A 17640-nucleotide genomic window follows, 5' to 3' on the forward strand; every position below is an offset into this window, starting at 1 on the left:
ACGCCGATAATATTGACGCTCAGCGTATCGAATGCAACCAGATTGGACGAAAGCCGTACGACGAGAACGATGACGAATGGCTTCCGACAAACATTTAATTGGCCCGCTCGCAATCACGTCTCCGATAACTCAAAAATCAGCGCAATAAAAATCGACACATCCTTTCCGTGCCTCGACAGCTCGACGTTTCGAGCAGCCACGGGGTCCAGCGAGCGAATATCGCGTTGCTTTTTGACAAAAATGAAAAAACGCGCCACGAGGAACGATATTGGCGTTGAATCACATACCCGTCAAAGGCTTTCCAGGGATTTCGCTATAATTGATATATGCAGCGGTCCGCAAAGAATTAAGCAGAGTTTAACTCATCGTTTTGCTGTTCTTCTGAAGAGAGAATTGATTTTAATATTATTTTTCGCTTCCCAGGTAAACGACGCTGCCCGTCGCGTTTTCATCATCTTGTTCTTTCTCGTGGAAATTGCAAGGACTCAGCTTCTGAAGTTCATAACCCTACAAGAATGACGAGCAAAAGGAGACACGACGTACGTATATTAAAGCGTATCGGCGTGTACGCGATACGAGTGAAGTGAGACTTGTTTGAACAGAACTCGAAGCTCGTAATAAAGTACGTATCCCATGGCAGAAGCGACGAATGCTGTTCTGTTTACAGACCAATCTGCGAAACCATCGTCGGTTCCACGTTTTCCCGGTCATGTAAAACATTGCGCTACATCGATCCCATCCGAGCACTTTCGCGAGCTTTCCCACGAGGCTGTCGGACTTAAACATGGAAAGAACGCTGTTGTTCGCGGAGACAATAAAAAAAATACCAATGAACCTATCCCTCGTATGGTTACGTTCAAAAGTCTACTCGAATGGAAACATGGTAAAAAATCGTACAATTGAACTAACCTGTTCAATTACTAAGAAAAGTAATGCGATACTCTCTCGTTTATAAAGAAGAAAAGCGTCGTTATCGGCAGTATTCTTTACCCTGAAGCAGGGAAGAATTGAATTGTATAAAAACAAGAAGAAACAAGAGAGCCTGTTATTTTACCTAAACTGAGCGATGGCGCTTCGGGGATTGAAAATCGAATCGCGAGACGCTTCGTACATAGTGCGTGATTCGCCTCTCAATAATTTTCCAATTTCGCCTCTGAATGGAGGGTGAAACGTTAAAGGTTTCAATTCTTACCTATGGAGAACGGAGAATAAAATCACCAGTGAACTCACTTATCTTACAGATTGAACGGTGTTCTACACGGAACGCGTCTATTTTTTAAAACAGAACGCTCTTTTTTACTGCAGTGCGTTGGAATACATTTCATTACAACTTCGGAGATAATCACTCGATCTTCATCCGTATCGCCTCTACACGACCAACCATAATCCTCGGTTGATTTCATTTTACATTTGTCATTCTATAAAACAACGGTGGACCGTATTAGTGTTACTAGTGATCGTAGAAATCTCGTTTCGTCTCGTCTCGTGCGCATCACTACGTGTTACGTACAACTTTCTAAAAATGATTAAATCTTGATGAAACTGAACGCGCACTGCAGCTCCGTGAAAGCGTGCACGATAAATTGTATTCCATACGAGCTTCACTTTTCGTGTCCATCAAAACATGGAAATATTATATGTACGTAAGTTACTTGTACGGATTTCAGATTAATAAGTTTGCATGATATTAGTCTTTGAAATTTTATGCGATCTATGGTTTTATTCCCGAAACTCTTCTACGTGTTTTTCAATACCGGGATCAAATAACGCGTATCTACGATAGGAGTGGAGAAATACATACAATAAATTACGCATCGAATAAGCCACGCGACACAACGCAATTTTCTCTCAAATTTGCAAAGTGCATCTTCCAATGCAAAATTTATATTCCAATAACAGATAACGAATACAGCTTAATTCTAATTTTATTAACAGAAATTTGACCTACCTTTGTTCCTTGGCTCTAATATATAACGTTGAAGTGCGAACAGTACCTACCTGACACTGTAAACGGCATGAAAATGTTGAATATTTAGTTACAATATGGAGCACGATATTATTAAACTCGCGTGAATTTAATTGTTTATACAATTGTTAGTCAGGAACGTACCTGCTCCGAGGAGTGCGATCTAATAAAGTCGGCTACGGACAATTGTAGCGATGGCCACCGTATTTACTTGACAATGCGAGGTATTTTCACTGTTATTATTTGATGTGCGACGACAAACATAATATAATTAGAGAAATTACATCCGTGCGTATACTTCGTTAATTACATACACCCACGGCCACGTATACAGTGATCTCAAATCGTTTTTTCCTGTATACTTAGGTACAAAGCTCTCCCATAAGATCGTTAGGAAGATTGCCCTGTATTATATCATACAGCAAATCCTAAAATCCTAAAATAAAATAATTGTCGGGCAAACAATCGGAGCAAACTTCTCGCTTTGATCTCACCTTCCGTCACACTTGAGAATCGTCTAATCGAACGGAAGCACACCTGCACACTCGATTATTCTTCTCGAATCTCGTGTTGGCAGGTTTATCGTGATGCCGAGCTGGCACCGGTGTGTCGGACACGAGGTCAGATTGTCGCGAAAGCGATTCGAACTGGCTCGGTTCGCTTGTTACGTACACCCTGATGTTTATATACGCGACAAAGTGTTCTGCGAATGTGCACGAGATCGTTTATCGGCCAGAATTTATAGCGAAATCTTAAACTGTGCCGTCACGGATTTTACGATCTAATCGGATCGGGGATGATGCTTCGTCGATAAGACTTTCCTAGTAAATGAAACCATTGCCACCGTTTTATTCCGCTTATAATCGTTGCCTCGCGTCTGGGTTGAAACAAATGAATTCTAACTAAACACAAGGTTTGACTCCGATTTCCGCCTAAGACTCAAAGAAGAATCTTCTTAAGTATCACTGATCGTCGATGCTCAAAAAACTTATCAATAAAAAATAAAGGACACTTTAATCGAGCAAAAGTATTCGCGACATTTTTACGGTAACACAACAATGCAGACAACTGGGCCAAGAAGCGGTACAGCGTCGTTTCGCGGTTCCACGACGAGTGCTCGAAGAACAAGACACCTCGCTGCTCGCAGAATTACCCTGTTACGTGTGCAAGCTCGCCGAGACGGGAGTACTCATTCTTCTTTGAAGAAATAGCGAACTTTCCCGAACGCCTCCAAGTCTGTCCCCACCTCTGGCTGCTCTCGCAGCTACCACCAAAGAGAGTTGAGCAAAGTTGGAGCATCCCTTCGTCTGTTCCCCCGGCCGGCCCCGGGCTCCTCTTCGTCCCCCGCGTTTGTACGTACAGGATATAGTTGTCTCTATGAAGAGCTTTACCGTTAGTACGCACCCGACTCTCATCGTGGATTAAGATCCCCGAATTTTGCTCGCGTTCAAGATATACGACCCGAAGCTACTCGGGTCGCTGCATTCAACATATACATACAGTTTCCCCTTTCCCTGTTACTGCGAAGCGTCTGGAAAATTAGGATACGATTAAAACATTCACGAAATCTCGTTGGAAAACGTACTAGGAGGGTGGTCGACATTTAAATTAAGACAAAGAATTCGAGGAACGAGGGAACTGGAAATTAATGCCCAAAAGAAGGAGTATGGGAATGGCCAATATTCGTTGGCGAACGTGCGATTTTTCGTGACATTAAAACGAGCAGGGTTTCGTCTAAATCTTGAGAGTGACTCTAACGGAAACGAAAGTGTCCCGACAATGACACCACCCTTTCGAGACAAACCGAGGCGTTACCTTTAATCGAGTACAGAAGACAACACCGTACGAAGACAAAAGTGGACCACCCCGTGTATTCAGGAGAAACCAAGTTCGTGGGGTTGAACGTTCTTTGTAGAGGCAGTCACGGGGTCGTAGCACTTTATTGCAGTAGTGTTTCAATTTAGCACCCGTTAAAAGAGTTTCGGTGCTTTTATCGCGAAAGTTCCGCGCGGCCAGGTAGAAAATAAGGCAAGAAAGCACGGTCGGGTCGAGTAGAACGAGGTTAGAGGACAGGCGGCGAGGCTGAACCCGGGAAAGAGGAAGAAATGGGATAACACGGTACCGTGCCGTGACGAGGCACGAAAGACGAACTGGCGCTGATTAACACCTGCCCGCGAAATTAACTTCCTATTGTACTAATTGCCTTGGGTATCTCCTCCACGGCGTGTCAGCTCGACGTTCTCGGGACTCGAACGACGTCATTTTAGACAGCATGAGCTATGAGCAGCGCGCTTCTTGCTTCATTCGTCGTCTCCAACAGATTTCATCGGATATCAGCGCTGCTGTATCGAATGAAGGGTAGCGCTATGAGTTACGACGCTACATAATTAGTCAACAGAAAAAACGTACAAGTAAAAAATATGTATCGTAATATTTTTAAGTTGTAACTAAAGAAGACCTCGTAAAATGGACTCTTCTTCTCCCACCTGTAAATAAACTTATGATTGGCGAAGAAGAGAGGCTTCGTGGCCACGAGCCCTATCGATTAATCGTCTCTAGAGTTCCAACAAACTCGCGCCATGGGCTGGGAATAATGTTTGGGGACTTGACGTCATCCAGCCTCTGGCGAATTTCGATATTTCACCGGCCGAATTTGCGGTTGAATGAATCCGATTTAACAGGATTCCAGAGCAAGATAATGCGCCGAGGTCCCGCGATAACGTTCACCTACCGGCGTGTTAAAGCTCCGTGCAAAGTTCGAAGACTTCGAGAGATATCCGCCGTCGGAGCAAGCGTGTACGTTTATCGGTTGAAGCTATTCCGCAACTTTCGCCCCCGGAGTTTCCCGAAATAAACTTCGCTCAGAGCGCGACGTTCGTTTCGTCGACGAACGTGCTACTTTGCATTCAATTTCCTATCTCGCCGTTTACCTATAGAGCGGGGAAAATAAACGACGAAGTTGACTCGACGTGGTTCCTCTTCTTTTTTCAACGGATGCGAAACCATCCGGCTCTGTTTAAAGAGGAAACAACAGTTTCACGAGGAACACAGACGAACAGAGCGTGGATGCCGCGATTGAATCGTAGCTCGCTGAATCACGATTAATGTTTTATTGAATGTATAGTTAGAATGTAATATTTACATTGATTCCATTTACCTGGACGAGCGACGACGACGATCGCGTACGCGCCATGCTCGACCGCGACGAATCTTCCGCGACGCACAGTGTGTTATATTAGGTTTAATAAATCAATCATAATCTTTAAAAAATAACGATCGATACATTGCCAATAATATATATTTTAAATCCTTTATGTGTTGTATGAACTAAAATTGTAACACGATCGTTTTGCTTCCCAATGAAATCAAATAAATTCATGTAGAAGTACACTGTGCATCGTCCGAAGATTAGGAAAGCGGGTAATAGAGAATACGCTTCCACGTAGCGATACATACGACGTCCTGCTCGAGTCCACGCAGTAACTTACATCCTATGCGTGCACATATAAAGAGCGTACCATTTTAAACTTTCTCGCAAGTATATCCGTACTGCTAGCACATTAGAACAAAGTTTCGGATGAGACATATCGAGCATATATATAGAATTAACACGTGTTCAAACACCATTGAAAAACGTCAGAGCACTAAACAGTCAAACATTTTTTCCCTCAATTATCAGTTTATCCTGTAATCGATGCTTTTTTCCTTAAACCAAGCGCATGACTTTGTTAACAAAAATTGGTAGTGGCTTTGAAACTCCGAAAGCGCCTCTGTTTGGAACGAAACCTCGCAGACCGCAGGATACACTTTTTGAATCACGGTTGGTTTTATCCGAAACATTTACTCGAATATCCAGTGGTTTGGTATGTAATCGCGTGGAAAGATTAAACCGGTGCTCTCTGTGTGCCTCACGCGTACGTAACGAATATATATATTTATCTGTATATGTATGTATTTATATATGTATAATGCACGTACGAAGAAAACAATTCACTCATCATGCACACTGAAAGATACCGACGAGAGAGAAGCCTTCCCCGAGCCAGCAGTTCCTACTTGCGACGCGAAAGTAGGACAGAAGGAGGAAGGAACTTCCGGTTCGCGCGATCCTCCCAACGGCACACTCTCTCACCTTTCACCGTACAACGTATCTTGGAGTCCTAGATCAATTCCAGAACGGGAGGGTAATCGTTACTCCGAACGCGCCCACGGTTGCTCGAGATAAAGAAATTCCCAGATTACGAGGGCAGACTGGTAGTTTGGGCTGTAAATGTTTCTTTACAATTTCATAATGTAGTATAATGAGATATTTTTTAGACACTGTGACGAATAATTTTCGAATTGTCATGCACACCGTGTAAAAAAATGACGTTTCAAGAAAAGCTTTAAAGTTTTGGCCTACAATATTAGACCACGCAGAGAGTTCGATTGAAAGTCCGATACCAACCCTCTGTATATTACCACAATCGTTCCAGGATCATGCTTCTAGGACTCGAATCATCCAGGTAATTTGTAAAAGAATATTATTTTGATCCACCAGACTGCCCCCTAACTCTTTTCAGTACGGTAGCTGCTCGTTTGATCACTCAGAGAACGTCCATCCAAACACAGCGATCATCGTCAGTCACCGCTCCGACAATCCGCCCCGCATATTCGCACCACCTTGTCAGAGTACCGTATTCTCACGTAGTCCGCCAGAAGGGTCTCGAAAATACTCAAATTCTTGTGTCGCGAAGAATCGAAGGGGGTTGGAGAACTGATAGGACATCGAGGGAAGGAAACCAAGAGGTATTCGCCGTTAAACAATGTCTTGAGATCGCGATCAAGCCTGATTCCTCTCGAGGAGGGTGCAGGAGTCGCTGTTTCCTCGCGACAGACGCCTGGAGAACACAAAGTCTCTCCTCCGTCGCAAGTAAGGCGTTGATTCGCAATTTCCACGTTTTACATGTTCGCGCACACTCTCGCTCGAAGGGTCCTTGTCAGTATCGTCCTCGTGGGGTCGGAGTTGCGAGTGGAAAGACGAGCCCCGAAGATCCAAGCGATCGCCGGGGTCGTCCTTGCGGAAGAAGGTGGACCTGGTTGCGGTGGCGCGGCTAACGGCACGAGCTGCCGTAAGTTCAACGGTGATTCACGTCGGGTAGAGGCTGGTGAAACTCGGTATCCTCCAGCTGACGGTCGCCAAAAGGGACACCAGAAAGTTGCTCGCCAAAATTGCGGGGCTAAGGTTCCTTCTGTCGCCCCCGTGCATCGCCGCCGGTTTCTCCTCTTCTGAAACGAGATTAGAAACTCCAACTTTATTCTCGGCGAAAAGAACCCTGCTCTCTGCGGAATAGTCTAGAGCAGTGGTTCTTAACCTTCTCCGCGACACGGTTCGAACGACGTCTTCCTTGCAACGCGATCTTGATAATCAATTAAGACTCGAACGGAAGCATCTCGCGGTCATCTTCTTAATGCATGCCTGAAGAAAATTTTACGGAAATTAAAAGTAACGCGGAGGTATGTTTGATATGACACAGGGGAACAAAAATATTTAAAAAAAAAAAAACGCGAGAAAGGAGTAAGAGTTAAATATGAATAAAAACTTTCTTATCGATAAGAGGAAATAAATTTATTCACGTGTGACAGTTTGCTTCTTCGATAGAGTTTGATAGAGGGGCGAGGTTTCCCCGATGTTTCTGCATTGAATTGCAATGATTGTTTTGCAAACTATAAAAAATAAGAATTTATCGGATCTGTTGCGACACGGTGGTTAAGAATTACTGATGCAGGTGAGGCCAGACGTCTCTAGAGTAGCAAGGAAAAAGAAGGGAGGCACTCGCAAAGGAGCAGTAAAATGCCCCAGAGGGCAACTACCACGTTTTAAACGAGCTCGACCTGCTCGGACACTGCGAGTCGAAGCACAAGACGCGACACGGTTTGCCTCCTTTCCTCGGTCCTTTGTCTCTCTCTTGCGACATCCAACGACGCAGTCCGATCACGTGCGCGACGATCCCGAAAAGACGCGCGCGTTCGAGAGAGGAGATGCTCGGCTCCGCTTGTCACACCCTTCGCTAGCTCGGATATCTATTAAACCACAGAAATATCACCGGTGGTTCACGAACCCAGAGCTTTTTCCAATCCCCAGCTATACGTCGTTCGACACCGCGTGCTAACAAGGAGAGTGACAGCCATTCATTCCATTTTTATTTTAAGGGGTTGTTCTAGCCCAGCATTTTGGAAAAACCAATTTCTTTTTACACATTCCAGGGTCTTTAACAGTAACATACATTGGAATGTAAACAGTTTGACGTATAGTATAGTTCAACGATCGTACCAAAGAATTGCATTTATCGCGATTACGAGTGCTGCACCGTGATAAATCGTCGAAAACACGACTGATATTTAAATAACTATACAAAATTGCTCGAAGCTGAAACGTATTGAAAAAAAAATACGCAAGGGAATTAGACGAAACATGGAAATAAACATTAGGGATTAAATTGATTTCGCTCACCCTCGATCACGTGAACCACCACGTATGCTGGTTTTGCGTTGCTCGGCTCGCACGTATAATTTCCGCCGTGCGATGGCTTCGTTTTGTTGACCATTAAAATCGATCCACTCTTCGTCAGCTCGACTTTCACGCCTGGCTCCTCGTCGTAATTGATCATGTGACCCTGACGATACCAGAAGACGTAGAGAGGCGATTCCGCGGCCGCCATCAGTTGACACTCCAGCTGAAGACTCGAGCCCTGCTTCACATGTAAATCAGGCGCTCCCGGTATGATCGAGTACGCCTCCGTGATTTTCAAGCGCACGAAGTTCCGTTGAACCGGATGCGACGTAACCTGAAATTTCGACGCGACTAGTTGCTTTCCCCAGGATTCGGGCTTGATTATCATGTCTGCTCCACGACGTGTAAATTCACGCCGCGGAACCATCTAAGACGAGCGTCTTAATGATCTATCGGAAATACTAGTTCCAAGCGGAGGTGAAATCAATTTTAAACGAATAATAAATGGCGAACGGTGCCGTGGCACGAGGATTTACGAACGTGTTTGCGCAATGCGGATATGAACGCTTTCGACCATTTACTAGGTCATCGGATGATACATAAAAATTAATGATAATACAACATTACTCCTACATTAACAAATTTATTAATTAATCTATTTTAAAGATTTTCAGATTTAATTAAGCTTAGTACAAATGCGTTATCTTTTCTTAAAATGGAATCACTTAAGACTGTTTACTCCGAGTGCTACTTTTTAGTATTGTACATATCCGAAAGCTAATAATGCTAATGATAGCCACGGTGAGCGTTACTTTTATCACAACTGATCGGTGACATTTAGTAGAAGGATCGTGACCGAGGTTAACGGCACGTCTTCTTTAACCTTTTGTGCCTTCCCTTGTTCATGCGCCTATTACTGTAGCTGACATTTTAGGTGATATTTCTGACCAGATTTGACCGCAGTTTCGAATAAATAATTAAATGACCACGACTCGATATTTAAGGATATGGCGTGACCGCATTCTTCGCGTCGGATTCAAATCGTGGTTTCGTTCTGTTTTCTGCTATTGTGAACGCAGAAAGATGTTTCATAAAAGTCACGGTAAAATTGCGTCGTAAATTTGGGATACGGTCACGGGTTTACGGCCGAGTGAATGATATGCATGGCGGAATGTTGCAGGAGAGTGAAGCACTATCGCGACGTAGAAACGCGTCTTTTATTACACGTGGATTCATCGCTGAGTATACCTGACATTCGTATATACCCGCGTCCTGCGGAGTAACAGCTCGTATCTGAAGTGCCCAATCAGTGCTCGAATGCATTACGACAAATCGATTGTCGATCGAGTGGGTACTGGTGCCGACAGTTAATAACCGTCTGTCCCTCCGCTTCACCCATGTAATCTGTAACAAGAGACAGATGAGAGTCACCGTGGAATGTACTCACATTTATTTGCTGTTCGGTTTGGCTATCGATCATTCAACAAAGGATAAAATAAAATTCGTGCGAAGGGTCGAGTTTGTTGAAAAGAAAAAAAAAAAGTAGAATTAGACGTACTGGTAGCCAAGAGATGTGGCAGAATAATTTGGCGGTGTAAACGACTCATGGTAGGATAGGTGTTAAAACCATTTGGGCCACTTACGGTAACAATGTATAGGAAACAGCGTGAATCATATCAGGCAATGAGAGCAGGATAGTAAGCTGCGCTTGCGTCCAATATCAATTACGGTGGACATTAGCGTACCCTAATTTCGAGGCAATTTTCATTCGTGACCGTACTGACCGCGAAACTTTACTCAATTTGTCTGGCATCCGTCGCTGCGCCACCGTCTATTCTCAGAGTTCCTAAAATTATCCTCTTCCCATTCGATATAGATTGACAAATTCGAGAAGCGATGTACCTATTCGGGGAAATCCAATTTTCCTTGATGGATTAGGGATGACCACCCACTAAAAATCCTGTACTTATTCGAAGCAAATAAAAATTATGTTGCATCCATAGTAAAAACGTAAAAAGGGCACCCTCTAAGCCTTTAAGAGATGTTTATTAATTTCTTGCGTTTCCTGACACAGCGCATGCCACGGCATCGAATAAAAACTCCGAGGTTCGCTCAAACATGCCACGCCGGCATCCCAGTTGTTCGTTACACGAACGCACGGATTATGGAAAAATAAAGCAAATTGACTTCCAGATTTCACGGGCATGCGAGTCGAGCATGGCTCGTGCTTAACTCGCGGAAGTCCGCGTACACGTTGGAGTACACGCCACTCGTCGTAAAGCGGGGAAGCAACGACGAGTTTCCTGTGAAACAGATGCGACTCGGCTGTAAATACGTTGGTACGCGTATCAAAAGTATCGTGCCCGGTTTGGAAACTCGCGACGCGCTTCGGATTTGCTGAACCTGCCACGCCTCGGTGACTTTTATTAATTCCGTCGAACAGACGGCGCCATTCGCTCAAATTTTTGTTCTTCACTGTGAAATACAATGGAGCGACCAAATTCCTATTTTAGGTTCGCACCCATTTTCAATCTATTTCTATTAATACGCTTATAATCATTAATAATTATTAGTTTGATGAAAGCATCGAGGCTATTTTATTCAACATTTTACTTTAAATCGTTGTAATCATTGTAAACCCTGTATTTTTAACCTATTCGAGCTGCCATTTTCTGGGATCAAACATTGAGTAAGTCTCACGGTTTGTGATTCGCGATTCGTGTTTGTACTTCAACTAGCTGACTCCCTCGTCTACCTCAAGACGTTCGAAAACTGGATAATCGGCGTTCGAATCAGAATTAGATGCGATCGCTATCAATCAATCTATCTGTGGCTCGAAGACCGCCTACGATGACCCGGTTTAATGCTTATCCCAGTCTAATCGCAGTAATTACTGCGATTCCATCTAATTCGTCCGAATGAAACCAGTTTCCAGGGATATGACACTCCAGAAACCACCGACCATCGTAATCCTGGGTGTTTCCTGTAATCCTGGATTCCACCTGAAAAGGACCTATCTTCTCGTGCCGGCATACCATCCAATATTTCAAGCGAGTACACGCGTGTCTGTGTGTTTATCAGTCCCGTCGCTGCAGACACCAGACCGCTACGAGTTGCAGGAAACTTCAGTTCCCCTCGATCAGCGAGAAGTTATGCGAACTTTGCTCGTGTCTTTCTGAATACATCGAACACGAAGTTGAAAAGGCAAAGACGAACTCTCGACTTCTAGCCTCGTCGTCGTTTCAATCGACGTGCTAGCCAAGTGAATTAGGTGCTGGCTCGTTTACAACCTTCGCTTGGTCCACTTGATACGTAAACCATAGTTAACGTTGCAAAAAGCTACTGGATACGACCGAGATAAAAATGATAAATTGAGACGATCCACCGACGAAGTCTCTTTTCCTGTAATTCAGTTTTCTCTTTTCAATTTTCAATTACTTTATCCCCTCTGCGTATGTTCCTTTTCCCAGAGTGGAACTTCGCTAACCAGCGAATGAAACGCGACGGTCCCTGGTCTGTGTCCCAATTCAACGTAATGCATCGCCCGACGAGATCGTGGCTGATATTCGAATCTATTAAAGCCCTCGGCGATATGCAAATCACGTACGACGCTAAAATGTCGACTTCATTACGCGACCCCTAATTTCCTTTGACATTGTTTCAACCATCGGTCTTCTTAGACGCGAATCGAGCAACCGATGTTCCGAGAATTCCCAAGGGAAGCTATTGAAGCGCGCGCTGGCAAGAAACTCTTTGTACTACGCGAAGCTACCTGTATGTACAACGCCGAACCGTAGAGGCGTACGTGCAACGAACGCAGATGTAGATCTACACCCGAACCCTTTCGAGGGGAGGAATGGCGCCACCAACACTGGTGAAAGCTTAATTGGAAACGGCTATCCGCAGCATCCTTCTCCAGCCTCGCCTCTCCGATCTTCGACCCTCCATTCTTACTCTCGCAAATGGGAATTGCCATGAACCCGTAGAGGATGTCTCCTCCGCGATCAGGGGATAACGTTATGGTCGCCGTTTCATATCTTGGCTGGATCTTAACAAACTAGTTCGGAGAGCTAAGAGCCCGTTCGACGGGGCCATTATAGCTGGTGGAACGTCGCTGAAATTTCGCTCCAACTGAATTATATACTTCCTTATTATGCAAATACTCGTTGCGCCGGAATAGATCATTTTGCGACCTGGAATGCTGCACGGAGCACCGATCGTGGACTCCTTTGTGGCTTTTTCCTCCGTAGGAACTATATTTCCTCCTTGTTGAATTACGTTCACTTATTGGATGCTACCCGGAATATTCAGCTTGACATCGTTATTTAAATAGAAATCGTTGTACGAGAGAATGAAACTCAATACTTAATTACTCACATTTTACGATTCCACTTTATTGAATTCGCTCTGTATATAAATTCGCCCAGAAAAGTAACAAATTTTTTTCCTAAAAAAATTTCGTTTGCTCGTTCTGTAGGGTTTTTGCTAGAGAGAAATCGTCGTACCGTTCCATCTATATCTAATCAACTTTTATACATTTCAATTTGAATCTAAATTTAAATTGAAAGTATATTGTCGCTTCTGTGAAGTCTAATGATGGAAACAATGGTTCCCGTTTCTATTATATTACTATACTATATTTGTTGAATAATCAATGAATCGTAAGAATTTATTTTGAAGCTGGTTTTAAATGCCGATAGTGTTTCCCAATTAAAAATTTAACGATTTCGCGTTGAACAGGTCCGCAAATACTTGAATATAGTTCGCGGTTCAAGCGTAAAATAAAACCGCCATCCAATTACGCTGAAACAATTACTATCGTCGCCCGATGCGCGCTTCACATAATTCGCCCGGGAACATCGAAAGTTCAGCCGGTTATCAGGGGAATGGTTTCAAAAGTATTCCGGTAACGAGGAAAGTTTTCTCGCCTGCCGTTGAGAAATCGCGCACACACACGAACGTCCTGTGCAGTCCCGTGTATTACGATCATCGTAATTTCGGAGAAGCAAATCCTCCTCAAAGGGTTAAGGACGAACTAGAACAGGGCGTAAGCCTGCCAGGATATTACGGCTATGCACTGCTCAGTTCCCTCGCATCGTCGTCAAACGACGAGTCTTTCGATTATTCAGAACTCCTCCGTTTCGGATTTCTATGTATACACGAAACCGACGAAACTGTTGCAAAACTTGCAACGACAGACCGGGACAGGCATCGATCTAAGAGATTATACCTAGGAGATTGCTTTTTCGTTTCAGCATTCGTTCCCCAGATAGCTTACTTTCCGGCTTAAAATCGACGTGTACATTGTCGTCCATGAATCGACGCTCGTCGTGCTTGGAATCTGGACATTTTTATAGAGATACAATTTTCTAAAATTATTAGCAATCGTATAAATTTTAGGGATAACGTGATGTACACAGAACTGGAAATGGAAAATCCACGTATTCTTGTACCAATCGAATGAATGTGAAATAATATCCTATAGGTACATTCGTTATCTGCTGTTTCGACAAAATTTCGTCCATCTCTGGTCGCGATAAATTCGTTATTTCCAGTGGTAGGAAAAAGACAGAGCCGAGGTGAAGGCAGGTGATTACAGAACGCGCCCTTAGGCGGCTCTCGTCGCATGGAGGCTTTAATTTTCCAAAGCTGCTTATTGTGTACAAAGTTTAATGAGGTCAGCTTGATAAGTATTTGCTGAAGACTAGTCCTGCGCACTGGTCTTCGCGAAACAGCGGTGGTTGGGAGAGAATACTGCACTCAAATTATTCCTCAAAGTTTTCCGAGCTCATTTTATTACCTTGTACTTCTTCCTCTATTCGCAAATTTACAGCTCGAGATTCTCCTCGCGTCTGTAACTACGTTGGCAAGAAATTCATCCCGGGTTATGATTACTAACAAGGGAAACGACACGACTAGAACATTTTTGAACATTCGAAGTGTATAGTTCAAGCGATGCTAGTTAAGTAATTACTTTTGTTTCAATAATGAAATGGTTTCTGGGGAAAAAGCTCCCGAAACAATTTATGCGCACATTTTTCGCCTTCGTGCTCGCCACGAGTGCACGGAATTCGCAGTGTAACAATCACAAATTAATCACGATGTAATCACTGCCTAGCTCTGGTCCGCAGGCACGTTGGCATAATCGTTTCCTGCGTTTAATCGTTTAATTGCCGGGAAAGGAGGTGAGAAACGCCTTACGAGATAATGCTCGTGTACTACAAGACTGGCTGGAGTGTGTATCTCTTATCTAACGATGGCGCAGTCGGGATTACGCTGACAGCGTAAAATGCGAAGGTGCCGTAACGGCAGGTGACAGTTATGATCTTTACTGCACATGGTTCAGCACTTAACGCGTGATTTACCTTCATTGACGTTGTGTCGACCCCTCGTTTCGCGGTTTTCCCGTAAATCGGTGGCATTAACCGTACACAATGAATAGGCAACGACAGATTTATGGCGCGATAAAAGTTGCTTTTGCATCCAACTCGCAGAAAGTTACATTTAGTAACGGTGACTTGTAATCGATTCTGATGCATCCATTTTCGACAACGTATACGTTTCCCGCGTCGAATAACCTTCGAACACGTTGTTAAAACTCGCGTGTCGTTTAACATTTTGCAGATGTAATTCAACGTTTAAAACGTGACGTGGAATACGCCCCATCGATTTTCACCCGATACAAAACAGAAGCTCATCGTGTACAAACATTATTATGTTCAATGTTTTCGCGCGACGCATTAAGCCGTGCTCGCGCAACGAATGGTGTGTACAAACTAGAAGCATACACACTGCATGCGAAATTTGTGTACACGATGTCGAGAGTCGTATCGACGAATCAAGCTTTACATTCGGATTGCAGCGCGATATCGGATGGCTTGGTGACGTCCTATTATATTTAAAGCTGCTCAATCTCGAAACATTGAAACGAAAGAACAAATGATTGAGAATACCAACGTTCTAATACTGTAAAAATTCTATGAATCGACTTGGCGAAGGAAAATAACAGGTATCCTCGATAGCATTTCAATGAAAACCAACTTCGTTTCGGCGATTTAATGAATGGCCTTTATTTCATTATAGTTTTTAGCTGTTGTTACAGAAAGCAACGCAGCGCTGGCGTGGTAATTCGGAAAAAGATACCTGCAAAGTTTGCGGGATAACGAATTAAGCACAGGCCGTGGAGTTCCCGTGTGCTCTCTCAAACGCGAATAGTAGTTCCCTGGAACAACATTAATCAACGTTACTTTGACCGGAACCCACTTAAGGCGCCTGTTCCTGGAAATTCCCTCCGGAAATCCGGCCATGGATTTCCCGTGATCGAGCAAATTATTTCCTTCCCGTAAACCTCGAAATGTTGTGCTATATCCGACGTATGGATAGGGATTCCTTATCCGCCCTGATAACATTACGAGGTGGACCCTTTCACATTTTTCGTTCTCGTCGCGTTTATAATAATAATAATTCGATTATGAGCTTAAATATGTTTGTCTGAAAATAGTAATATACCAAGAGAAACGAACCATTGTTGATTCGCTTGCGATTCCTTACTTGCACAGTATGTCGAATATTCAAGGAATAGTACGACGAAAAATTTTAAAATAACCAAGTACATATCTATAGACATCGCTGTTTAAAATTTCAGTAAAATCTCAGCTAAATACTTCGAATCGATAACCTTCTTGGAATTTCAAGATATTTATACGGCGTCCGCACGTCAGCGATTGACACGTACATACGCAAACAAGGAGTTCGCAACCGTCAACTTTCTATTGAGGAAAAATTTTGTTCGTCGCTCTTTCCGTGACCTGGCCACGCAAAGTTTCCTCGGTCGACCCGTGCCGCACAGGTTTACGGTTCGCTGCTTGTCGGGAATCGACTTTCGGAATTGTATTTCACAGACAATCCGACGTTTCCACTCTCCTTTTTCGATCCTGCTCCTTTATTTCTACCGCGAGTTGTCAGCAATTTCGACAAACTTATATTGCTCTATCTCTACCCCTAAATTTCGTTTACTAGCTAGGCCTCGTACACACAGGGTGCGATCGATTTGTCGCAGACTTTGAAGACACTGTGATTCTAGTAACTAGAATTGAAGAAACTTTCGTGCACTTGGAACGATACATTTTTTAATGGCTCTGGATGTTTTTCGAAATTGATATCTCGTCGACCAAAGTACGCTCAAGTTTTCCTTTCTCCTCGATGTTCCTCCGTTCTTTTAACCTCTTCCGTGACCTCGTTCGACCGCTTAGTCTCCTAAGGCAACACCCCTTGTTTCTCTGTCTCCGGCCCGTACACAAGACATAGATGAATTCATCTTTTATTCATGCACCCCGCCAGTGTAGAACCTACCGACAGTATACTTGCTCCCCGACGATGGACAGAGAGCGTTTTACATAAGTGCCCGTAGGTTCTCCAGGTTTCTTCCTACTTTTCACGATGAGAGTTCCTGGAATTCGTAATGCATAATACGACACCCAATAATGCGGTGCCGTGATCGAAACGAGACGGCGAGATCAACGTTGAATCCCTTGTTCTATATTCACAGGCCCTACGGTTTTCATCTGATTCTACTTACGGTGAATGCAACTGATGCGGTCATCGACACTTCCAATTCATTTCATTAATTATCAACGACATTCGAATGCTGTGAACGTGTTCGAAGCGATCGATAGTCGAGAATCGTGTCAATAATTGGGATGTTTGCCTCGTTTTCAGACGTAGACACCGTCTGTAGGAGGTTGCACCGTGCAAACAAAGTGCTCGAAAGCGGATCAAGAGAAACGAAAGAATCGGAGGAGAATGGAGAGCGCACCGCATCGCACGGTACTCAAAACAGCATTCTTCTAATTGGCTTTCGTCCCTCGCACGATTTCGCGAAAAAGTTTCGTCGATACAGATCGAGAAAGAAGGTGCATGCTGTTCGTAAGCAGATTATGTTACTCGGGTTTTTCCACCCTCGCGGGACTCTGGTGAAGTAAAGAATTCATAGACAGTAAGTAGATTTTCTCGGAAATTCTCATAAATAACATGCTTTCCGATACGTATTCCGAACTTTGCGTCTTTGAACGGTAGCGGGAAGCATCCGTGCAACAAAAATATTCGCTGGTTTCTTTTGGGTTCGAGTACTTGGAAATCCTTCGGCAAAGAAGAGAAGCCGTAGAAGGATTCCTTGATCTTT

The 17640-nt window shown here is 43.8% G+C and overlaps 1 protein-coding gene across 3 annotated transcripts in view; it reads right to left on the minus strand.

Moving 5' to 3' along the window:
• Window positions 1-5064: 5064 nt before the first annotated feature.
• The window catches only part of LOC128886210 (neural cell adhesion molecule 2-like), a 62169-nt gene continuing 49593 nt past the window's right edge, over window positions 5065-17640 (minus strand). For all 3 annotated transcript variants that reach the window (XM_054140907.1, XM_054140906.1, XM_054140904.1), the window contains 3 exons: window positions 9708-9863; window positions 8460-8793; window positions 5065-7234 (listed from right to left, as the gene is read on the minus strand). In XM_054140907.1, the coding sequence (XP_053996882.1) occupies window positions 7095-7234; window positions 8460-8793; window positions 9708-9863 (630 nt within the window). In that variant the 3' untranslated portion in view covers window positions 5065-7094. The remainder of the gene's footprint in view (window positions 7235-8459; window positions 8794-9707; window positions 9864-17640) is intronic.

Source organism: Hylaeus anthracinus, unplaced genomic scaffold, assembly GCF_026225885.1.
Source record: "Hylaeus anthracinus isolate JK02 unplaced genomic scaffold, UHH_iyHylAnth1.0_haploid 11982, whole genome shotgun sequence".
NCBI classification, from domain to species: Eukaryota; Metazoa; Arthropoda; class Insecta; order Hymenoptera; family Colletidae; genus Hylaeus; species Hylaeus anthracinus.